This window comes from Falco cherrug, chromosome 4 (genome assembly GCF_023634085.1).
Source record: "Falco cherrug isolate bFalChe1 chromosome 4, bFalChe1.pri, whole genome shotgun sequence".
NCBI classification, from domain to species: domain Eukaryota; kingdom Metazoa; phylum Chordata; class Aves; order Falconiformes; family Falconidae; genus Falco; species Falco cherrug.
Genome location: NC_073700.1, coordinates 5,496,581 through 5,521,607, shown reverse-complemented (window position 1 = coordinate 5,521,607; position 25,027 = coordinate 5,496,581). Strand labels below are relative to the sequence as shown.

The 25,027-nt window shown below is 42.7% G+C and overlaps 1 protein-coding gene across 11 annotated transcripts in view; it reads left to right on the top strand.

Moving 5' to 3' along the window:
- Window positions 1–25,027, top strand: part of WNK2 (WNK lysine deficient protein kinase 2) — a 112,401-nt gene that overhangs the window by 75,592 nt on the left and 11,782 nt on the right. For 6 of the 11 annotated variants that reach the window (XM_055709606.1, XM_055709610.1, XM_055709602.1 and 3 more), the window contains 14 exons: window positions 1,133–1,298; window positions 1,379–1,495; window positions 1,659–1,826; window positions 2,051–2,096; window positions 3,258–3,374; window positions 3,840–4,915; window positions 6,303–6,375; window positions 7,941–7,996; window positions 8,074–8,759; window positions 9,978–10,192; window positions 12,252–12,473; window positions 13,405–13,503; window positions 18,798–18,842; window positions 20,409–20,662. In XM_055709606.1, the coding sequence (XP_055565581.1) occupies window positions 1,133–1,298; window positions 1,379–1,495; window positions 1,659–1,826; window positions 2,051–2,096; window positions 3,258–3,374; window positions 3,840–4,915; window positions 6,303–6,375; window positions 7,941–7,996; window positions 8,074–8,759; window positions 9,978–10,192; window positions 12,252–12,473; window positions 13,405–13,503; window positions 18,798–18,842; window positions 20,409–20,662 (3,340 nt within the window). The remainder of the gene's footprint in view (window positions 1–1,132; window positions 1,299–1,378; window positions 1,496–1,658; window positions 1,827–2,050; window positions 2,097–3,257; window positions 3,375–3,839; window positions 4,916–6,302; window positions 6,376–7,940; window positions 7,997–8,073; window positions 8,760–9,977; window positions 10,193–12,251; window positions 12,474–13,404; window positions 13,504–18,797; window positions 18,843–20,408; window positions 20,663–25,027) is intronic. The other 5 variants (XM_055709608.1, XM_055709605.1, XM_055709609.1 and 2 more) reach the window with 4 other exon arrangements.

Below are 25,027 nucleotides of genomic sequence, written 5' to 3'. Positions count from 1 at the left end.
CGACTCGCAGTCGTAGAGGGAGGTCTCTGCTCCAGGGGCATGGGTGACACCGTGCTGGAGCTGGGTGCTGCTTTGTAGGGTGGAGGGTAGTGGCATGTGAATGGAATGGCTGGCAGGTGCAGCAAAGATGTGATCTAGAGTATCCCCCATGCGCAGAACGTGTTCGCTTTCCTGGTGTAGGAGTTACCCATACAAGGCAGCTGCAGAGGGAGCAGAGATCAGCTGTTCTGTGAAGCTAGTGCAGAACAAGAAGTAAAAGCTTTACGTTTAAGAAAAAGGGTTCCATAGGTTAGACTTAAATTCTTTTACATCTGTATGGCTAAATGAACACAGAAATAAATTGTCCTGGCAGGTTATGAAATCCCACGGGAGGTTTGTAAGATCAGTTTACCCAGAGCTCTGTGAGGACTGGTTTAGACAGAACTGATTATACCTTGGGGGTAATAAATCGACCAGATGGCCTTACAGTATTCTTTCCTGACATGTTTTTTATGAACCTCTGAAAGTTTCCTGCATTTTCTGTACGTGTCATATTACAATAAAGTTCTTAGCAGCTACTGTTCTGGCTGCTAATAATAATATACTGTTGCTGGCTGGTCATCTGGGATATTGTGGCATGAAATCTTTCTGATCCTTGAGAACTGCAGAGAGAGGAGAGGCGGTCTCCCACGGGATGCTGTGTCAACTTCTCACTCTTTCCCTTCACCTCTGACCAACATGAACTGACCCTGTTTAGACCTTCTGCTGCGAGTGCAGATGGGCAGGAGCTGAGAAAACTGGACCGTAGAAAAACAGAAACTTGTGCAGTTCAGAGAGGGACTGTGAGGAACCCTGAAGCGAAGGGGTCAGGGGTCTGTAGTGGTGCAGTAGGAATGATGGGACTTCCCTTGTGGTATTGGCAGAAATGTTACTAGATCATTTCTGAGCAGGTGTGGTAGCCAGAGGACATGCCTGACTTGGAGTAGTTCCCTTACTGAGCATCTTTGAGTATCTGGCTCAATTTGGGTCAAAACAGTGCAGACATGCAGGTGGGTTTTTTTGCAGTGTGTTGTTGTGTATCTTACCTATGCATAACTACATTGTGTGTGACGGCGGTTTTATTTTGGGGTTTTTCTTCCTTTCTCTTACAAAGCTACATGAGTCCAGATGTTACTTCAGGCAAAGAGATGAGTGACAGCTTTGAAGGAGCAATAGGAAGTGGAAAACAAGAAGGAAAGTCTTCAAAGAAACATAAGAAATCTACACGCACTCGCTCGCGCCAGGAGAAGTCCAGCAGACCCAAACTGACCATTTTAAATGCAAGTACAGCCTCTCTGAGGGTAACTTCAGGATTCCTCTGGCTTTGCCAGAAATAATGGTTGTTAATCTTTGCCCCCAGGTTTGTAACACAGGGGATAAGATGGTAGAGTGCCAGCTTGAAACACACAATCACAAAATGGTGACTTTTAAGTTTGATTTGGATGGTGATGCGCCAGAGGAGATTGCTACTTACATGGTAAGGCTCGGTGGGGCGGCTGCCCGCAGTCCCTTAATGCACCAGGCTGCTTCGGCCGACTGATTTTCATATGTGCTTGTTAACTGAGCTTTCTGGTAGCTTTGGAACAGGGCATTAGTCTAAATGTTACTGTTTTCCTCTTTGTTTTGATGCGGCCTTATAGGTAGAGAATGAATTCATCCTGCAGAGTGAAAAAGAGACATTTATCGAACAAATGAAAGATATTATTGATAAAGCAGAAGATATGCTCAGTGAGGATACAGAAGGAGAACGAAGTTCTGATCAGGGAACGAGTCCTCAACAAGATACTGATAGATTGGAAATGAATGAGGTAAGAAATATTAAGTAAAGATTTCTAGTTTGATTCCTTTTTCTTAACAGCCAGTTACTGTTAGTTTTACATCCTCTGTTCAAAAAAAATTAAATGTTTCTTAGCTAGAAAAATAACACTTTTACTCCATTAAGGCTTACGAGTGCTCCTTGGAATGATACGCCTTTTGCATTGAGATGAGACGGTTAGTTCTCCTATTATTTTGATTTATTTTTTTTTAACAGGAGAAGCGGCAGTCTCAAATGAAGACACCTGTGTATCAGCAAAATGGTAAATGTGCCTTTGAATACAAACTTAATCTCATGCTTTAAGGCAGTCATGAGTTTATGCAAAGGTTTGCTACATTCAGGAAAAATCCACTGGTTACTGGTGGTTGGAAATTTACGTATACGGGTATGACAGTGGTCCCTGCTGTTAGCCGCCTGGAAGATTGCAGGACTAACCTGGATGACTCTAACATCTGGGGATGTTTAGGGAGGCCCTGAATTAGACAAGCTGATAATCAGCAATGGAAAAGTCACAAAGGTGTGGGCAAGCGTACTCTTTTCGCAACAGTAAATATATTTGCAATAGGAATCTAAAATATTACGTTTGCGTTGGTAATTTAATTGACATTTCTAATCCGTAGGTTTTCAGCTTCATTGGTATTGCAGGGGGACTCGGGATTCCCAACCCAGCCGTATGTGACGGGTTTTACAGGCAAAGGGAATGGGAAGGGAATTGGCCCTTGATTCACTCTGCAAGTGCATGCTGGTGGGAACACTGAAACCTCTACTGAAGGTTTTCATCGTTTCCAAAATTCCTGTTACTGCGCGTGGCACTGTGCATTTGCTCCGTGCTGATGGGGGAAGGAGGATAATTTAGAACTACTTTGGCTAGTGCAGAAACAGGGACTACTCTAAACTAGACTTTCTGCTCAAAAGATCTGGGGTTTTTGCCTGTAAAGGTCATATAGTTTTCTCAGCATGCCTTTATTTAACATAACATTTATACGAGGTGTGTATAGTTTTGGTTTATCATTTACATATTGCTAAGCTTTGAGATGAGATGGAAGGAAATACTAGCTAGAAAACTGCCAACAAGGAAGAGTTAAGCTGGATAAACTTTACAAAGCTAACAAATTTGTCATTGTGAGAAAACTGTCTGTAGTACAGTTAATAAAATTTTTATGGATGTAACTACCCTCTAAAAGTATGAACACTTGAAAATAAGTTTTCTAATAACTTAAAATGTGTGGCAGAATCGGGAGGCATCACTGTTTCCCTTCCAGAAGGGAGGAGAATCAAATTGGGAGCCGTTGATTTAACCTTGGCCAGTACTGTAGAAGTTCTGATTTTTCTTTCTGAACACAGAATTAAGACTAGGTTTTGACAGATGATCCAAATGAATGAAAACTACTGTGTTCGCTTCTTGTTTTCTTTTCGCCTCTAGTTTTGCATACTGGAAAAAGGTGGTTTATTATATGTCCTGTTGTGGAAAACCCTACTACTGATGCACCAGAATTTCCTCCACCGGTACCTCAGAGTACGCAGCAGTCTGAAGGGCCAGGTATTTACAAACTTCATGGAAAATGTCTTCTTCTCTGAAGCTGCTGCATCACCTCTCTTCTATTCACACCTGACTTAGCTGTGATTGTTTCACTTCATTTGGTTGGAGGAAGAAAACGATTAATTTTGTGAAGTCATGCATATTAAGTGTGTTCCTGGTGTTGAACCAAATTAGGAATGTTTGTTTGCGATTCAGGAAAGTCTCAGTATTTTAACCCTGCCTTATGCTATAAGGTAGCTGAAGTTGCAGTCACTGCTGTCTTAATAAGCGGTGAAAATATTTCAGTGAAATATTCTTGCATAATCTGCAATTTTAGGTTCTGATTTGACTTGTATTTTCTGGTGGGAATCACTAATGGGTTGTGGCTAGGTGTGGCTGTCGCTGCAGTTAGCTGGCAGGTTTTGCAGTGACTTCCATCCTGTGCAGGTCATTAAGAGGTTGAGCTGATGTTTGTATTCTTTCTAGACCTGGAGCAGTCAGATGATCAGCAAGTGGTGACAGATCCGCCTGGTGTCCTAGCTGGTCAGCAGCTTCCCCTGCAAGCAGGTGTATGTGACAGCCCCATCGGAGCCTCTCCGTCTTTGGCACAAGCTCCTGCTGCAGCATCTTCCACCGGCTTACCGAGCCAGGTGGAGTTTCCAGCTCCGGCACTGCCGGGGCCTGTTCCAACTATCCTGGAGCAGGTGGCTGCTAATGGCGCTCAGCTGGAGTATTCCCCGCTGAAGGCAGCAGTGCCGGCCCCGTCGGGCGCTCCTGCCCCCCGTGCCGCCTTGCTGGAGGAGCCCCCTGATGCCCCCGCTGCTCCTCAGCACCTGCAGCTGCAGGCCGACGAGGGCACGTGTGTCCCTGATGTGGAGATAGCATGTTGCAGCGTTGGGCCGCCCAAGTCGGCCCCAGCCGCTCCGGCGAAGGCGGCAGAGCTCTGCCCGCTGCCCACACTCCCAGACACTGTCGTTCTGGAACGGCAGCCTGCGGCGCAGGTCCCTCACCTGCCTGAGGCCGGCCAGCCCGGCATGGTGCAGCACTCCTTCGTGAGCCAGGCGTTCCCCGCAGCTGCGGCCTCCGACGCTCTGGGTCTGTCGGGGTCTCAGCTCCAGAGCCCGACGCAGGTGCCAGTGGCCACGTCCCAGCAGCACGCCATGCTGCACCAGGCACAGCCCGCGGCCAGCGCCGCTGTGGGCATCGGCCTGCTGCAGCAGCAGCAGCCCAGCACCGCCGAGTCCGACGGAGAGGGACCACCCAGGGTGGACTTCGTTGACAACACAATAAAGAGCCTTGATGAGAAATTGCGCAATTTACTTTACCAGGAATATGTTCCTACTTCTGCTTCAGCAGGGACTCCAGACACCTCTGTCCCATTAGAGCAGGGCGACAGTGAATTTAACTTGCCACCTTTTAATGAAGATCAAGTTCCCATCCTAGCGTTGGATTTGAGAGAACCGGGCCGTAATGTTGCAGATACCGGCCAGGAGGTGAAAGCTGCTGCTGAGGCCCAGTCGGTGCCGCTCGTAACATCTGAGATCTCGCCTTACCCAACACGGGTTAGTGCAGCCACGGCTCTGCCCTTCGTACCCCCAAACCCAGCTGCTAGGGACAGCACTACAGCGGAGCTCAGAACCACGAGCCTGTGGTAGGACACGTGTAGATATCTTGCTTCTGCAAAGATTTTGTGGGTGGATTACCTTTTGTCTGTTGGCTGCTTTCCAGCTTGAAAGTTGTCTTTAAATTTTTACTGTTGGATGCATTCTGACTCATTTTACATAAATGCTTGGTAGTGAAAGCCAGACTTTTCCTTTGGGTTTAGAAGTGGTGTAGTATCTTAGTTCATTCTCCTCCTCTTGTGTCCCATTTCTAAAGCAGGCAGAAATGTGATCTTTTTTTTTTTTTGTAGCTTAAGAATGTAAAAGACAAGAGGGATACAGTCATGCAAGTTCTGATGAAGGCGATTATGCTCCGATAGGAATTCTTTTATAGAAATTAATGGTAGTGCTTATAATGCCTGCCTTCCAAGCCAGTCTGAATAAAAGAAACACTTCAGGAACCTTTGCTTTGTTCAAGTGCTGCAGCTAAAGACGACACTCTGTAGGCAGAAGCTGGCTCTGCTTTCAGTAATGATTTCTCTTGTCTTCCCCTGAACTTGGCAGAGCAAGACTTCACTGGAAAGCATCTCAGGAAAGCTGAAGCCAGGTGGTCTGGGTCATTATTTACTCCGTGTCTCAATTGTGCACCTGTGTTGCGTTCTTTCAGATAAAATCTTGAGTTCATGAAATGCAACAGATTTGCAGCACTTCCTGCTAGGAAGATCAGTGTATATCTTACTTGAAAAGTAGCATTTCTGGAGATAATTTCATCACCACTAGCAAGGATAAGGCTGTTCCACGTAGTGTCAGCGAGATGAACTGTATCAACTGCTTGAAAGATGCTGTATGTTACAGGAAAGGCAGCTGCACTTGAGTAACTCTATAGAGCATATTGTTTATAATGATGAATGACTTTCTATAGCGGATAAAAGTGTCTCTACAACAGGTTATGTCTCTCCAGTAATTTTAATTTGTCCTATTAAAATCTGTGGCAATAACAAAAGAAGAGATGTAGGGTTTCTGGAGACAGACATACAGATGAAGAATGTATGGTCTGGCTGGAAAAGCAAACCAGGACAAAACCCCAAACTGATACATGCAATTCAGTGCCTAGATTTTAGTAACTTAGGCTGCAGTTGTCTCTGTGACGTTGCCACTGCTTTTTTTCTTCCATGGGAGGGGGGGGAGGAAAAATGGAGTAGTTGAAGGAAAAGCTAGAAGGCCACATTATGAAAGTTTAGTATTTCACAATAGTGTGAGGGCAGAGAGGGAGAGACAGGAGAATGCACTGCCTTTCTGCTTTGTGTGTGAGACTAAAATTCTTTTTCTTTCTTCTTTTTACCAAAAGATTGAGAAGTCAGAGGTCGCCAGCATCAGCGCTCATTCCTCAGAAGCAAGAGGTGGGTCGGCAAGCAGAAAAGGTAATGCTGCTTTCAGTGCTGAATGGCAGCAGTACATCCGTACTAGTGCATGGTCTGTTCTCTGGTGTCCCCTTGATGCTCACCCTTCTGCAGAGCACGGCCCTGCGCATGGCATTTCTGGTCCTCTTTGTAACAGAACTAATATTAAACATCTCGCTTCTATCAAGCTTCCTAGAAAGAAACTGCCTCACAGGTGGATTTATTTTAAACCATAAACACGTGTTGGTGGTGCGGGTATAAGGTATTCACGCAGAAGGCTATGTTCCCAGTAATAGATTTCCCAGTAATGGTAATATGTTCCCAGTAATAAAAGTCCAAACAGAAAGGCCCTTGGATTTCCTGGGTTTCTTAAAAACATGTTGACAAAAATAACATGATTGAGGATAGCCACTCTGGGAGAAGGCTGTAAGATTTTTCAAGGAAATCCTGTGGAAAACTAGTAAAGAGGGACTTTCTTTAGGTACTTGTAGATACAATGGCACTTTGTGTAAAACATAGTAGGAGCCACAGTAAGAAACTGGGATTTATCACCCTACATTTACCTGTCCTGCAACTTGTGGGATGTTTTAAGGGCTGAGGAACCCAAAACCCGCACCTGCTGTCATGGGTGGGGTTGGGGAGGGCTTAAAATACATGGGGTTTTAGATTGTTACGGCAAAGCTGGCTCCCAGGTTTGTGTGACAACGTAGGTAATTCTTGTCCTGGTGGATGTCGATTGTGTGCTGCTTTGAGGTCAGTGCGAGAGGGGAAAGCTTTGGGCAGCCTGCATTGCCTGTCTTGCTATGGACAAAGAAGAAAGTGTTCAAGTGGAACGTAGCGCCGCGTAATAAAATAAATGTATCTTAGATACCATCAAGCAGTGATGTATTTCACCATTTTGGAGCTATGAAGTGACAGATTTTTGCCTTATGTTCACTCTGTGCGGTGTGCCATAAGAAAGCGGCTCCCTGAGACGCCTGCATTTGTTGGTTTAACTTCAAAACCAGCATCCAGGTTGTGAAATACTTGTCTTGATTCCTGTCACTAACGCTTTGCTTCTTGCTTCTGTGGTCTGAGTGGCCACCATTTGAGCTTATAATTTCCACTTTCAGCAATGTGCATTAACTTCATTTCACGTGCTTTTGTTCTGTTAAATGAAAGGTGTGAAATACCAGCCCGTCCGTGGCCAGCTGCAGCGCTTTGTACGCACGAACAGCTGAGTGCAATTACTTTTTGGAGACATCGAGAACACCTTAGTGATGCAGGTCCAATGTACTGTGCAGGTTTCATTCTTCTTCTGGTTTTCTCCTTTAAAAATTCTCAACCGACTAATGAAATTCCACACTCTATTATTTGAATTCCCCAAATCAATAGATTGAAGAGAGTGCCTACCTGCAGGTATTTTATATTGTCCCCCTGCATTATAGATCCTGTATTTCAAAAATCGGGTATTTAGATTATTCTCCAGTGCTACACTGTATCATTCTTCAGTTTATCACAATAAACTGGTTTTTATTATACTAAAGCATTCCACACATGAAAAAAAATATATGTGTATAATTTTTTTTTTCCAACTTGTAAAACAGGTTCATCTGCAAGCATCGCTTCAGCTCCTGCTGCTACAGCAAAAAGCCTCCTTCAGGTAACCAGAAACTAGGAGCAGTTTTATGCTTGATTGTTACAGTTGCTTTCAGAATTAATCCCTATTATTTTCTCCAGGTTGCACCTACATCATCAAGCATAACTAAACAGATGGAAACTTCTAAAACGAGCGAGAAGGCAAAGACTATGGCTTCGTCTGCATACACAGATAACGTAACACAGATATCTACAGCAGATGGGGTGATAAATAACCTTCAAAGGGATGACTCTCTAGACTCTGGTTCCTATGGAAAACAGGCTGAAACTCATGATAGCGGTACACCAGCCAAAACTATTGGCAGGTTTTCAGTAATCAGCACACAAGATGAATTAACTTTAACAGCGCCACACTGCTTACGGTTCTCGGCACCCCCAGATGTCTATTTGGATGAGCTACCTTCCAGCCCTGATCTGAAGACAGCTGTCCGACGGGTGCAGACGGCCTCTTCTGTCGATGTCCTCTGTGACCAGGGTTCGAGTGATTCTGCTGATGAGCCTTTCCATTGCCAGTCGGTGGCTGCTGCTCAACTGTCCCCCCCAAGCAGTAGTGCAGCCACTGACTTAATTAAAAAAGCAGCTGCTTTTCTGCAAAGATCTGGCAAAGCTAGCTCACCAAGCCTCGATTCACCTAATGGGCAAGGATCAAAAATTCCTACCATCAACATAACATCTTTCCACTCTCAGTCGTCATACATGAGCAGCGACAACGACTCGGAATTTGAAGATGCAGATATGAAGAAAGAACTGCAGAACCTGAGAGAAAAGTATGTCGGGTTGCAAGCAATGCTAAGGGAGCTTGTGTTCAGATACCTAGGCAGCATCTCTGCATATGATGAGTAAATGTGTGGTTTTCATAGCTGTAATGAGTAAACTGGATCTGGGGAAGTTAGGCAGCACTAGGATGCTTCCCAAATGTCTGCGTTCTTTTATGTATCGCCTTGTTGTGTCCGTTTAGAAGAATAATCCAGTAATTTTTTAAACCCCGAAACATTTCTGCTGCAGTATCTGGTCTCCTTGCTGAAGAGCTATGTTGACGTGGTAGCAAACGGTAGCACTTGCAATGTATGGGATAGTAGGTTCCTATGTGGGTGCTGTTGAAGGCGGCGTAAAAAATAATCTGGTTGCCTGCATAGACAGCTGCTGTAGTGTTCTCTTCATGTCCTTCCCTACAAGGGTGATGTAGACTTACTAGGTCTACAGACCCCTCACTATTTCCAGACCTGCTTTTACAGCATCTGTTAGGCAGGTAAGACCATCGCTTCGCCTCCCGTTGGATCTCTCATCAGGTCCGGCAGGAGGCTGCGTGAACCTGGCAGGAGTTGGTTGTGCTGCCAGCCCTGAGAGCTAGCTAGCTTTAAATGTGAACATTTTCTTTCTTTCCTGGCACGTGATGGGTAAAAACTAGCATTAGATGTTAGTTTAACTGAAATGATAATCTTTACCTGAAGGTATAACGTTTTTACTGAATACAGATGATGCATCTTTTTAAAACAGAACTGCAGTAACACAAAACCTTTGAACTGACTTTATGGCACCATGAAATCTGCATTATAAATAAGGTAATGATTCGTAGGCTAATGGCATTTTAATGGGAAGCACTTTTGGTTTTCTTCACGTTGAACTCCTTCAAAACTGATGTACGTACCTTGAGAGTTAACTTCTTAAGAGTTAACTACTTTTAAGCTACTGGTATAAAGAGAAAAATTCTGGAAGTGTTTGGAGTTCCTGTCAGATCTCATGTCAAAATCGGTTCTTTTCACTGAGGATGCTGAAAAGCTTTTTAGCTGCTTGGGATTCTGTCTTACAAACGAGTATTTGAGAAGTCAGTCACCACAGGTAGATTGTTATAACTTCACATACTTTTGGATGAGCAGTTGATACCAAAGACCGTTCTGTTTCTTTCTTTAGAACTAACTATGCTGTCAAGATGCGGTGCTTTATCAAATGCATTACTAGCAGAGTTCTTTATTTTTTACGTTTAGGCATATGAAAGAAATTGCTGAACTTCAGACTCAGCAAAAGAACGAGATAGAGGCACTGTATATTCGGTTAGGGAAACCCCTCCCGCCCAACCTGGGGTTCCTTCACTCGGCCCCGCCAAGCGGCCGTCGCCGAAGAACCAGCAAAAATAAATTGAAAGGAGGAAAACTGTTAAACCCCCTGGTCCAGCAGCTCAGGAGCGGAACATCAAGCACAAGTAGGTACACTACATTGCTTTCCGTACTCCTGCTGTTTGTCGGTTGTGGTTCTGCTGTGTAACTGCGTGGGCTGCAGGAAAGGCGCTGAGTTGTTGCCGGTTTTAGTACCATGACTCCAGCTGGTGTAGCGCAAACCGTTGTTGAGGTGGGCGGGCCGCTGGGCCAGGCTGGTTACCTTTGTGCCCAGTGCTGAACCATACGTACCTTCTCTGCATCGGTCCCAATGTTTGGCAGAGAAACAGCATTCCACTTTAATTTGGAACGCAGCCTGGTTACATTTTCTCATCCTTTCTCCAAAAGCAATTTACTGATGTCTGTATTCACTTCTTAGGTGCTGTTATCCTGTGCTGGTTATGTGCTGTATCTTGTTTATTTTTTTCCTACGAGATGCCATATAAATAAGATTGGATTGTGTTTGCTCCCCAAAAGGCTGGGAGGTAAAATTCCATTATAAAACTGTGATGGGTGCTTTGACCATCTGAAGTAGTTGAAGATTTTTCAACCAGTAGTACAGTCTTGAGTCATCATCCCTTTGGAAAGTATAAAGATATAATTTAACTGGAAAATGTTGATATACTCCAGTACTTATTTCTTCAGCAAAATGTAAAATAGAACATGAATAATTTTTCTTCAACTTAGTTCATGTTCTTATTTAGAGGAGCAGCAGCACCTCCAGCATTAACCCTGTATTTCAAACCTGGTAGCTCTTCTTTGCAAGGTCGCTGCATCACAGGTCCACTTCGAATTTCATTGCATCAATCTTAATAGACAGAGTGTTTTGGAGGTTTACTTTTAATTAAGGATTTCAGCGGAGGCAAGAAAAGCAAAGATACTCAGAGGCAAGATGTTCTGTGGTCCAGCTTGAATCCTGGTATTCTTGCCTGCAGGAACTGAAGCAACGTTCAGTGCTTTATACCTCTTTAGCCGCTGCCTGGCTGACATGCATAGAGGTTTTACTTCCTTTCCTTGTGCTGAGATACTCTGTCTGCTGTCCTTGGTCCTTTCATTTTTCCGGTTTGTTCTTGGCTTCTCTCTAGCCATTTCCCCCCTCTGTCTATTCACAAAACCCACATCTGTCTCCACTCATGGATCTTGGCTCATATTAGTGTACTGTGCTAGTCCAAAGAATTTAAGCTTATTTTAAGCATCAGATATCCCAGTTCTTCTTTTGGGGGTGGGGGTGGTTCTCCTCATCACCTTCAGTTAGAGAACAGAAATCTGCTCAGCCAGACCGCTGCTTCGGTGCATGCCTTCCTTCACGCATTTCTTCTGTGTTGTTCTCCAATTTTTTTGAGGCACTGTGTAAAGTTTACGTTACCTTTTGAGAATCTATCCGTGCCCAAGTTCTCGTCCTTGACTCTGTGTATATTCCTCATTTTTGGCCTTCCTAGGCCCTTCCTCAGGGATCAAGGGGAGGCGGTTTCTAATAGGGTTCCTGATCTAACTGTCATTTCCACTGTTAGAAGGTTTTACCGATAAATCCATGCAACAAGGGTGATTACAAAGTATTCTGGTGGTAAAGCCTCCTTATGTGAGATGTTCGAGTAGACAGACATATCAATACAGAGAGTTATATATACACATGGATCTATCCATATATAGACAGCTATAAATAAAAAGTCCCTCATGTCTTTGCAGCAACTTTTTATTTCTCTCCATTTGCTTGCTTTCCCCCCTCATGTCTGAGAGCAAACCTACGTGTTCTGCTCCATCGTTCTGTGCATTCATCCTCCCACTTCGATGCTTCTGCAGCTCTCGCTTAGTTTCAGCAGTGCTCCTGGTGAGGTCCTCACTGCAACCTTTCTGAAAAATGCAGAAAACAGACTGTAAAAATGAAACTTACTCCTCAAGCTTCTTGGAGAAACTGGATCGGTGATAGCATGTGTAGATTATATGCTGGTGCAGGCTATCCATAGGGTCTGTGCTTAATACACTACCTCAGGATTTTAAACCACTGTTCCTCCTGGGCCAGGGAACGATTATTTTTAGGTACGGTTTTTTATTGGGTGGTTTCCTAGCATTTGCCATTGCATGTGTTTTGTTTGTTTGCTCTTTCAGGTAATCTTTCAGACTCTAAAGACTCACCCCACAAAGAAACAGCTAAAGCTCAGCCTGGATCTCCCGAAGCAGCAGCAGCAGCCACCACCTCCCCTGCCCCAGCCACCTTTGGGAAGGCTGTTCAGACACAGCAGCCGTGCTCTGTCAAAGCCTCTTTGTCTTCTGACATCTGCTCCGGCTTGGGCCCCGAAGGAGGTGACGTGAACGCAAGCTCTGGCCAAGGTGATTTTTTTCATACCGGCTGTTCAGCATGTCTTCCAGCACATGCTAAAATTAGTTTGCTTCCCTTGTGCTTGAACTTTTTAGGAGTGGATTTCACTTCTAGTGATGTAGGAACGTGAACCTCTGACAATCCAAATTATGGGCTTGTCTTTAAAAAGATCGTTGCAGTATTGTCAGAAGAACAAAAGTAAAGTATCTTACCAAGTGTCGAGTCAACACTCGAGAAGGCACACTAAGTTTTAGGAAGAAACTACCTTTTATTTTTGCCAGCGGTGGCTTTATACTGACACCTTTTCTGGAGTCTGCCTTACAGATTTCTGAGAAAAAGACAAGGAAAACAAAAAAGATCTAGCAGGATAGGAGATTGTTTCCTTTGGTTCATTTTGGGCTTCTTTTAGCCCCTTGATACCGATGGACCCAGAGTTCCTCATTATAAACTACCAAACGATCCTTGGGTGTGAGGGCGGTGGGGGGTGGGGAGAAAAAATGAAAACCAAACCCAGAGAACCAAGTTATGTTTCCTTTATCGGACGGGTTAACTCTGTGCATGATTTTGGAGTCCCAGCGAAAGGACTGTAGATTGGCTTTGTTCCTCAGTCCCAACCTCTGATACTTCTGTGTCTTGCACACCTCGTAGGCTTTTGACTGATCTTGTTGCCATGCATATTGGAAGTTATAATGATGATTAAAATACCTTCCTCTCATTGCACATCCTGCCAAACTAATCTGCAAAATACCTATCTGTTCTCTTCTGCTGTTATTGCATCCTTTGTGTATGGTCAATTAACTTACTCCTCTTTGGCAAAGTTTAAAATGGAGATGTGGATGTTTAACTAACAAAGCTGATTTGACTGATGGTATAGGACATCTGATCACAGCTACTTGTACTTTATAAGTGTCTTTGTTTTCTTCCCTTTATATTCATTTGCAGGCTGGACGGTTTTCCACCAAACGTCTGAGAGAGTGACCTATAAATCTAGTAGCAAACCTCGTACCAGATTCCTCAGTGGACCTGTGTCTTTGTCCATCTGTTTGTATTTGTTCTTTTGTATTTTATCACAGTCCATCTTTCTTTTACCCACTTTTTCCAATTCCATGTTTTATCTCTAATATGTTTGGCAGGATGCCCCTTTTTCTGAACCATCTTTTCTTTCTTTTTATCTTTCTTTTTTAAGTAATCATCATGAACACACCTTATTTATATTAATTTTTCATATGAAAGCTTTTTTTGCACTGCTTTTGGCTCGTGCCTGGGCACCAAAAGCATGTGTGGAAGATCTCATCATTTATTATATAGCCTTATGGTAAATTTTACCCTGGACTTACCAAAGCTTTTGTACTTTATGTGATTTATGTTGAAGTAATTTTATTTGCAATGTGGCAAATATACATGTCTGCTGTCCCGGTTCCAGCGACAACAAAAAGAAATCCATCCTTCTGTAGACGAATGGTCTCTTTCACACATGTTTGGACTATGAAGACATGCATGTAGCAAGCTGATACAATACTAGAAGGTCACTGAAGGGTATAACTTCCATACAAGGGCTGTATTAACACGATATACAGTACTGTTTATATCCACTCTATTTTCTTTAATTTTTTTTCCCCCGCTCTTTGCATGTGGAAATGCTGAGACGATAGTGCTCCAGCTAGTTCTTTCAAAATCTGTTTCTTAGGTGGGCTTTTCCCCATGCATTCACTTGAATTACTTCTAAGAGAGCAATTTTTTTTATGTACTTGTAAGCAGCAGGAAGATCTGGTTACTCCGTGGGAGAGTACCATCAACTTTTTTTGTGTAAGCTGATCTGGCTGAAGCACTTTACTCAGTTTATTTTCTTATGACCTTATGTGACCTCAGAGATGAAGTCAATTAGCAGTTCATCAATGCATAAATAAGTAAAAAGCAATATCAGATTTTCAGATGAGACTTTGAAATGGATTGCTGGGATCCAGTATTTTTATGTTTCAAATAATTGTGCACCTTCTATTTGTACCCTATTTGTATGACTTCTAAAGTAATTGGCAATTCAACCAAACAATACCAAGTTATTCAATTAAAAAATTAAGACCTTTTAACCCAATCACATATGCTGCTTTTTAGGCAAACAGATTTTGCTTGTACAATAAAGATATGTTGTGCTGAACAGGTACTATAGGCCACTTTACATATAACATTAGGAAGGCTAATAACGTTCTTGAGAAAATGTTTGGTTAACTAACTGTTCATTTGCATTAATATCAGATCTCCCATTGGAGTTCTACATTGCTCATCATTATCCAAGTGGTACAGATCAAAGGCACAAGACCACTCAAATACACTTCTCCTAATTTTATGAATAAAAAGTGCTGTAAAAAATAATCTTGATTTTTTTTTTTTTTTCCCCTTTTTGGTTGAGGTCCCTAAAAGTCCAAGCACTCAGGTTCTTGAGAACTGATGTTTACTGCTCAGCATACTGAATTTTTCATTATGCAAGTTTTATAATGACTATATGAGACAGTTTTGCATTCGGGATTATTTATTTTTTCCTGAGAACCCGAGGGGAATTCCTAGTTCACGGATTTTCCCATTTGGTATTATAACGGACATAGTAGTTTCTTCCTCTGCACACGTAATTCCCAGAAGTTGTTTCATTAATCTTTCACAGAATTGCTATTCAGTAGGATGTAAAAAGACTGGGAGATGGCAATTAAAAACCAGCATATTAAAAATGTTTGGGTGCATGGATCTTGTGAATGAAACCAAGGGAATATGTAAATCCTTCCAATCGTGAAGTTTCCCGATGCTTAAATAACTCGGCATGACTAACTGCTTTCTGTTCTCAGCCCATATGCTCTCTTCTCGGCTTCTCCGGGGTGAAGCGTTTGGAGAGGAGGTTTGCACTCCCCCATGTCTGAGTCATGTGAGGAGATGGACTGAGTTTCAGGCGCGTAACCCTGGCACATCTCTCCCGAGGCACCGCCGCTCAGGGGGCGCAGCTTAGGTTCAAATACTGCCTGTCACTTGAGTTGCTGCGCAGTTGTCCACAGCTGAATTACTGGTAGGTTTGGATGGGGACAGGAGGTTATTCCAGCTTGTTTTCCCAGTGAGCCCAGCAGGTCGGTAGCGTGCGGGTGTGAGGGGTGGAAGGTGAGGCCGCACACGCCCCCCTCCCCAGCTCCCTGAGGGGGGGCTGGGGCCGCTGCCGGCTCGGGCAGCCGTGACTGTGGGCCCCGAGGATGTGGTCCTCGGCGATGGCGGGTGGCAGCTGGCCAGCACCCCTTCCCCTCGGGGGGTGCCAAGTACCCGGGCGAGGTGCTGAGCATGGTCGCATCTCCACGTGCTGGTGACAGGCGGTGGGGGAGCTGCCTGACGCCACGGCTCGGTGGCCTGTCCGTGTGGTGGTTCTGCATCCCGGGTCTCTTCCAGAAGTTGAGGTTTCCCTGGGGTTTTCTGTCTGTTTGAGAGCAGTGGGGAAAAGCTGTGCTGGATGTTTGGAAAAGCTCCGGATCGATAAGTTTAAGGGAAAACAGCCCTTTGGGGAGCTCGGCTGATCCAGCGTGAGGCTGTACCGTGTTAGCAGGCAAATGAGCCGCACGCTTTTAAAAACAAACATCCAGATGCGCTAAGCATAGTTTTACAAGTAGTTCATCAAACTTGGAACGCTTTCACAGTGTTCTCAAAGAATTCTTCTTGAACTTTTCCCCATGTCAAATATTGACTTTTCCTTTGTACTTTCCATGGGATAAACTATTTTTGATGGGCTTCAGTGTAAGCGTAGCCTGAGCTGCTTCCCTGGGTTAAATGCGAAGGGTGTTTAGGGAAGAGTTTGTTCTGAGTGTGAGCAGAATTTTCAAAAGCTCCATTTGGCTTGGACTTGTAATCCTGTATAAAGGGGTTTTTGTCAGGTCTGTAGTAGTTAGTGTATTGTATGTGCATAGGCAATTATGGAAATGGTCTAAGAATTTATTGCCATTTCAATTTTATGTTAGCTTTCAAGCTTTTTTGCAGGTGTTAGAGTGCAAATATGGGACGATGGATTTTTTTTTCTGTCCTGTATGATATAATGGCTATTTAATTTCTCAGATAAGAAATCTGGAATTGGAGGTAAACCACTCTGTTGAACTCTTGTAGTCTTAGATTACATCTTAATTATGATTCATCTCCTTAACTTTACAGCTATTAAACACCTTTATTTTAGAAGTAATACAATTAATCTGATGAATTAGGTTTGCCAAGTGCATTTTTAATTGAGTTTGAATTTAAAACCAATCACGGGTGATGACTGTCAGTCCCTGCTCCAGGCAATATCACCACTTAGATAATGTTTCTCATCTCCCAAGCAACATGCCAGAGTGATACAGTTTGGAAGAAGCAGCTCTCTTTTTGGTGACTGACTCTTCTGTAATGTTTTCCTTAAAGCTGACTCCCCTCAGGCAGGTGTTTGGTGACTCTGTCCAGTGTCCCTGTTCTCTGCCGCTTCTCCGCATGTACGGGGGCCCTGGGTTGGATTTGGCACTCGAGGTGCATGGAAGCTTGTGCCTCGGTTTTCAGGAAGCAGAGGGGTTGGTGATTAAGCTTTTTTACATATATTTGAGCACGTACTTTAGTCAGCTGCCTGCTTTTATTTTTCGCAGGCAGTTGCTTGTGATTTGCATACATATTGTGCTAAATACTACTTATTGCTACATGCAGAAATGCTGCAGGATAGTTAAGAAAATAGCGTTCTAGTATTACTGCCGCTGATGTTTTCATAATGGGAGTTGCTAGCTGACTTTGAGATAGGCAAGGTAAGGTATATCTGAGGGGCAAAAATTTAAAAATGCAATGCATATTGTTGAGTTGTAAACGTGACTTTTATTTGCTACCTAGGCTTTGAGATGAGAAACTAAACTTGGTCATGCTTGCATAAGATATTACTGTAGTCATGTCCTTCTGATTTTCCTGGAATAGAAGCCTCATTAAACTCTATGAAATAATAAGAAAAATCTTTCAAAGCAATCCTTCTGTTCCTCCTCATGTCACCCATATCAAAGCGCAAACATTTCTTGTCCCTTTTTCCCCCCCCTCCCTCTTTTCTATACTCTCTCTTCCTCAGTCTCTGACTGATGTCTCTGCTTTCTCCTTTGAAGATTCATTCAGAGCCTATGTCAGCCTGGACCTGCAATCTCTTGAGTTTAAAGCTGCATTTCTGGCACAGTAACATAAAATAGCTATACTAGTTTTCTGTAGAGAAAAAGAACATCCATCCTGTATCTTGCTTTTTGCCCCACTCTGATTTTGCTCATGTTTTCAAGTGTTTCTTCACGATAAACTTGCCATGCCCCATGTCAGATACTCATCTCCTCCCATACCATAATGATATTCTTCTTACCAAGTCCAAAATACCTTTCAGGAAATTTGGCACTCAAATAGAAACAGTGCTTATGTCTGGCAAGATCTGACAGTTGAGTAGGGTTCTTGGTACGCTTCTGGCACTCTATCTATCCAACAGAATACGTAAAATCGTGATGAAGGATGTAATGAGACAATAATGAAAAAACAATGTAGTTCGGTTAAATGAAAACTCAGCTACTCTGCTGGATTATTTTTCTGCACTTGGACAAGGCGTAAGGGAAACTCATTCACGGTTGCTTTCAATTAAAGTTCAGAATCTCACATTTAGACACAAATCCTACTAATAAAGTATTCGGAAACAATTGGCCTCAGACCTGCAGAACAATGTATCTTTTTGGACTTGTAAAACAGGACTTTTAGGATTGTTTTACAGTTTGTCTTTGCAGCCAGACTAGCTTCACTTGTTCCTGAAAGCATTTTTGGCCTCCTGTCACAAACTGAATTGACATCATTTCCTGCATAAATAGAGTAGGAATCAAAACCTCTGATTAGGAAGCCAAGGCAATTTGGGGAGGGGATGGGGGTGGGGGAAAGCAACAAACAAACCAAACAAAAAAACAACACCCCACCCCACCCCTCCAAAAAAACCCCAAACTCAAAAAAAAAACCCAAACCAAACCACCAAAACAAACAAACAAAAAAAACCACCAACCAAACCAAAACCAAAAAAAACCCAACAGCTACCAAACAAATGCATCTTTAAGTCACGAGACCTTGCTTTTGGCATGCTATGGTACTTTTTCAAAGCTTCTGAATGGCTGCACATTAAAGAAGGGTTTGAGCTGTCCAGTTTTTTAGACTTCCTTTACTCACCTGAACTGCTGACTTTGTCTGTCCTTCTTGCATAATAACTACTTTTTGATTGCTTAAAAGTACAGAAGCTTGTCCGTCAGATTTGTTGTGTTTAGTCTTACCTAATTCTGTATGTCTTGTATTGTTTTACCTTGTAGGGTCCACCTTGAAACGACTATGTCTAGGCAAAGATCACAGTAGTAGTAACTATCCCATTTTTGTTTCTCAGTATTTCCTTCATGGCATGGGTTGTTTTTTTGCTCTTTTTTTTATTAGTTTTTTTTACTAAAAGCTAGTTTAATAAATAGAGCTGATGCACTTGTACTGATATGAAATTAGACTGTATAAATTGTGATACCTGCATAATAATGCATGTGCTGTGATGTCTTGGGAACCACGCATGCTGCAAGACAGTTGTGGTATTCTGTGTGTGTGAGACTGTGCACGCATGCGGCCAGAAAACTGGGTTCAGTGTTTGTCTTCCTGAAATACATACCTTTATATGACTGCAGTTCTCTGCTGGAGGAATTTATAGCTTAAAACAATCTCATTCCTGTTGAGCTGCATGAAATATTAAACACTAATTGAAGAGCTTTCCTGTCAAAATACTTACTTTTTTCACCGGTCCCTTTCCCCCAAGCAAAGGAAAAGGAAATGAGCAGTGTTCACTTTGAAGTTATGTTGCAGGTTGAATGCATGATCATTTAAAGGTTATTAACGTATTTTATATAACCATAGGACTAATTAGTTTACGCGGTTTCATTGGCTGGTAACTGATTAACAGAAAAAAGAAGACTGAATGTTCATGTTTGCTTATATAATAATTTTACTACAGTTCTATGAACTTTTTGCTTGGAGAGATGGTCTTGATTTCAAATCTTTAGCTATATCAAATACGTTAGCTGGAAAGTTACTTTACATTTTCTGCTTAGGTCAAATTCAGGCACCTTCAGTTGTTGTTCCTTGCAGATTTTGCTGTGTCAGACTTGTAGTTACCAACACAAAAGGGAACAGATTATTTTTTTCCCCCTAGCTCTTCTAGAAAGAAGCGAACACTTAAAATTAAATCTGTTAATGTTCTTCCTGCCTGCTTTTATCTATACCAGAAGTTCCGTATCCTTCTCTCTGTCTCAAACTCACATACCCAGTATGTCCTCCTCTCTCCTCTTTCTTCTGTATGTTCATGGTCCTGATGGGATTTTTTCCCCAAAAAAAATACACAGATGGCAGAGTAAATGGTCCTAACATCCTCGAGAGAGAGATTGTGAGTTCTCCCGGAGCCGTTGAGGTGTAGTAGCCAACCCTACTTGCAACCTCTATGACAATTACGTTTTTCCAGGAGGACAGTAAACTTATGCAAGTAAAATAAATCGTAAATTAATTTTTTTTCATTTGTGTAGTTTTAGTGAATAATACGTCCTGCCTCCCACTCTCTCTCGTGGTAGTCTCCTCTGGAGAGACTTTGTAAGCCTTAGGATGCCCGTGTTACTGGGACTGCACTCATTTCTTCTCTCAGAGTCATTAATTTCCCTTTGGAGAGAAGTTGTGGGCACAACAGCTCGTGGCTGAGGTAACATAACGCGATAGAAAATACGAATGCATTGAACTTGGACCATTTCTTTAAGCAAAGGTGTTCTGTAGAAAGGTGGGGGTGGGGTTAAAAGTCCGAAAAGCCACCGTTTGAATTGCAGTAGATGAAAAGTTGTTTGAGCGTCAAAGTGGCGAAGCAGAGATGCCATCATCAACTTTCTTTGTGTGTGATTTTCCAGGATCCTCAACTAACAGTCTGGTAACGTGCCCTGAGCCCCTCCCGCAATCAACCCTGCAGGTTCAGGCCAACAACAGTAACAACAAGAAAGGGACATTCACAGATGATCTTCACAAACTGGTTGACCAGTGGACAAGCAAAACTGTCGGAGCTGCACAGACAAAACCTTCTTTAAACCAACTGAAGCAGAACCAAAAAAGGCAAGACATGGAGCCAAAGGCTAATCCCATGCAAACACAGAATGAGACATGTGGAGTAAGTGGCACTCCTTGAAGGACGTACCTTTTGCTATGTGTCTGAAAGCCTTTGCAGGACTCAGATGTGGAGGAGGACATAGACTAAAATTACTTCAGATAAATGCTTCCTATAAATGTCCATCTCTCTTCATTAAGTACTAAACCAGATATTATTTTTTTAATTGTCTTTTGGAATAATCTTGAGGGATATATGGGCTGCAATATATATAAAAAAAACCATATTTTTAAAGTGCAAACTGCTTATCAACAGCAATATACAGCAATACTCATACTGTTAACCATACATTGCTCAACTTAAGTTTTAACTATTACTGAAACTTTCTTCTTTTAGATATTTAATAGTAATCTTCCTTAGGCAGAAGGCAGTAGCTGGGCTGGCGGCTTGGTGGTAGTGAGCCTTTGCTTTGGTGGCGATGGAGGGCGTCCTGCACCGAGACAGGGGACGGCTGGGTGTGTTTCTGGCCCTTGCTTGCTGTACTGGGCGTCTCTGAGGCGCTCTGCCTCGTGAAAATGCTGTCTTTAGAAATGCTGTGAGAGTAAACTACAACAAAATGGCAATTGGAAGTGCCCCCATTCATCCCCTCCTATTTTCAGTAGCAGGAAAAAAAATGTTGTGATGTGCATTTGTGCCTGCACTCAGTGCTTGTTTTCATGGCCAAGCGATGATGCAGAGGCAGGCACAACAATGAATGAAGATGTATTCAGAATCCCAGTTTACCAGTCTGTCCCGCCCTGGTCTGGGTTTCCAGACCTGTTTTTCACAGTTGGATGATTCTTTGACTAATAGTTTTTGCTGGATTAATGTTTTTTGGATGACCAGCAATTGAGCCAAAGTAGAGGAAAATAAATTAATTTTAAAAGCAAAGAAATTGTGAAAATAAAACCAGTGAGGGACTGCTTTGTAATACCGTAAAAACAAGACAGCTGGATCTGGATGGTAGACCCTTTTGGGCATGTAGAACGAGAGAAAACTTTTATGCAGCAGTAGTATCTCTGTAGTTATTTGTGAGGTGAGACGTGTCAAAGCAGGAACCGCACTAATGTGTCTGCTTTGGTTTGAAGTGAGTAGGATCACTGACTTCACAAGAAAAAACATTTGTGCAAATTTATTAAGCAATTTTATGACAATTTTTAGTTGTCGTAAATGAACAGAAAACCAGAGTAAATAATCCTTCTGAGTAGTGATGCTTTAACCAGTGTAAACCTGTTCTGGAGTAACAGCAACATCTACTTAAGACCCTAATAGTTCTTGTAAGTCAGAGGAGGTGCTGGTAAACACAAAGTGACGATTTTGAAAAAGTGATGGTGAAGGCACAGATTTTGTTCTGTTAAGTCACTTCTTACTCTTTTGATGTGCGTTTTGCAGCTTGATGTCTTTCCCTCAAGACTGGTGCGATGGGGCTGTTTTGCCCACTTGTAACGCTGAAAGGGAGCGGTTATGTTGCTTATTTAAATCACCCGTCAACATTAATTTGGGGTTCATTTTACCGTCTGCAGTCTTGGCGTCTCTGTTTCAAAGCCTGTGGAGAAGGCGGAGTGTTACTGTGGGAGGAACAGGCACGTTTCTGTCTCAATATGCTGATCTTGGAGGGTTTATTTCTTTCTAGAACGTGACAGTTGTCCCAGGGAGTTAACAAGGCTGATTGAAGTCTTTTAGAAGTAGTCTACCAAGAGCACAGAGAGGTTGGGATTCCCTGTTCTTCATTTCACATCCTTCCTTGTTGCCTGCTGTTGGAGACCTTGCGAGCCCCATGTCTGCTTGCGCTCGGTGGTTTTGTGCATAAAGTCCTTGCAGGGCAGTGTGGGCTGCAGAAGAGATGCAAGGGTAGATGGTAAATATTCCTAGTGTGGTTATTGTTGGGGTATTTTGGCCACAAAGGCGGCACCTCATGCCACAGATGATAGAAAACGAGGCAGGGGATACGATTTAAAACACTTTTACAAGGATTGTTTTGGGAGTCGAGCATCGTTCCGCTGTTTGTATTTTTTTTAAATTCACCCTAAAGGGGAAACTGGAGTTAAAGGAGGAGAAGGCTTTGTGATGCTGGGAGAAAAACAGCCAGAAGGATATTGTGTGAAGGGGTCCTTAGTCTGGACACCAGCCAAGCGACCCATACAGCAGTGCTTGGAGTGATGAGTTACGTGGGGAAATACTATACCTCCGCTGAGTCACCGTGGAGTCCAGCTTTGAAAATGGTATTGAAAAGACAAGAACTCAGGAAATCGCATAAAGGATGGGAAAAATAGCTTTCTAATAGGGAGTATATAAAGCTTGGGCTGTACTTCTTCAGTCCATCTGTTAACACCATCTTTTTGTCGTCTTTTTGATCAAATACAAAAATGCATTTGCGAAAAAAGAATAAGGAGCATTAAACAGATTTCCAGCCTGTCAGAGAAAGTTATAATAATGTTTTATGTTGGAAATAAAAGCTAGATAAATTGGAAACATGGTGAATTCTTATGCTTTTTTTTTTTTTTTTTTTTTGACAGGAACAAATGAGCAGGAAACTGTTAGGGCAGGTTGTCTCCCACCTTCAGACTGGGGGTTTGGGAGAAGCTGCTGTTGGTCCCGTGTGGTGATGGGAGGCGAGGAGCAGGAAGGAGGCTCTATTTGTACCTTCAGTTCTAAGTCGAAGTTGTCTCTGGAGGTTGTTGGGCAGCAAGTTGTCTCGTGGAAGGGTTTTTTAAACAGGGCTAGGAGTGAGTTGGCCCCTGGTGCTCTGTTGGTTATAGGTCCCCTGGGATTAGCACCACACAGAGCTCTTGTATGTGACACAGAAGCCACGTAGGCGAGGAGCATCCTCCTGGGGTGGAAATGTAGAATGTCTGATATACAAGGTATGACAAAGAAGGCGTCTAAACCAAATGGCCCTTTCTACCCTGTGTTTGGGGGTTTGTTTGGTCTCTAGGCTGAAGGAAAACTGCAACAACCCCTTAGTGATTAAGGGTAAAGTTTATTTTTTAATTCATTATTTTCTCTTACTGTTCACCCACTGTTGTTAACGTGCAGGCTAGTTGTGTGGCCCTCTTCAAGTCTTCTCTTTCACCCTGGGAACAGAGGACTAACTCCCCCAAGTTGTCTTTTTTCCTGAGATGCTTCTACCACCATCGGCAAGTTTCGCTGTGTGAAAACAATAGATTTTTGGTATCTTTGTTGTTGTAACTAAGTGAAAGCTACTCTTTAAGGTTGGAAATCAGCTCAGAAGAGGAAATTGGTGGTGTGTTTAATAAGAGTTGTGGGTTTGATTTTCATTCTCTTTCTCATCAGAAGTGTAGAAAGCAATGAAATAGTTGGCATGCAAAGGAAGACTTTAAATTCTGCTGTGTTTCGGTGGAAGTTGTCTGTCAGTTTGGCTGCACATCCTGCTTGATATGTATTAAAGTTTGTGGGGGAACCTTCAGGCATCCAGTTATGTCACAGAGCACTGAAATATTCCTTTTCAAATGTTTTATTTAAACATGAAAATACACGTAGATTCTTATCATGAGTGATTTAAAATGTAATAGGAGATATTAGAAAGAACTGAAGTCAAACTACTTGGTAACAGTTATTTCTCTCATGCTCATCTGTGTTGAAGACATGATGAAATAATCCTTTTTTTTTACAGGTAATTGTGGTTACTGCCAGTCAAGGAATACGCTTAGAAACATGAGCTGCCTTGTATGTAGAGAGTACTGAATATTGTGTAGTTAAAGGTGCTACTTGAAGATGCCTGGGAATAAAGGGCTTACCAAAAATGTTTTCTATTTTTGATACAGTTACGTAGCTCCATGGGTTTAAAAAAAAACCAAACTAAACAAAAACAAAAAAACTCCAACAAACTACTACTCAAAAAAGAGCTGTAAACATGTTCTCAGTCCATAATAAGGCTGTTTCTGTGAACATGCAGCTCTGTGTCAGTTGGTGACGTGTGCTGGGGCTGAGACACCATCAGTAATAGCTGCACATCTGTTTGCATTTAATACATCTTGATTTTAATGAGCTGGCTGCCTGGGAAGCAGGCTTTCTGGAGATAGCCGCAGATGGGAAAATGGAGTGGAAGGACTATTAACACCTTTCACTGTGTCTTCTGTCTCTATTGGGTTGGAAGAATAACAGAAAATAGGATGAATCTGTGTTCGAAGCTATTCAGCACTGCCTTCTTGGTCCGAATAGCAGAATAGCTTTCCAGAAAAGTGGAAGAGCACAAACGTAAATCTTCAGTAGCACCTAATAACTGTGAGTTTTCAGCAAAAAGGAAGAAGATGGAAAAAAAAAAAATCCCAAAAGTTTTAGCCTCCTTGTCCTGCTCATGTTGGCAGCCAGCTCTAACCCTGTCCTGTGATTCAGTTCTGTTTCAGTGGTAGTTGGACTATACAGAAG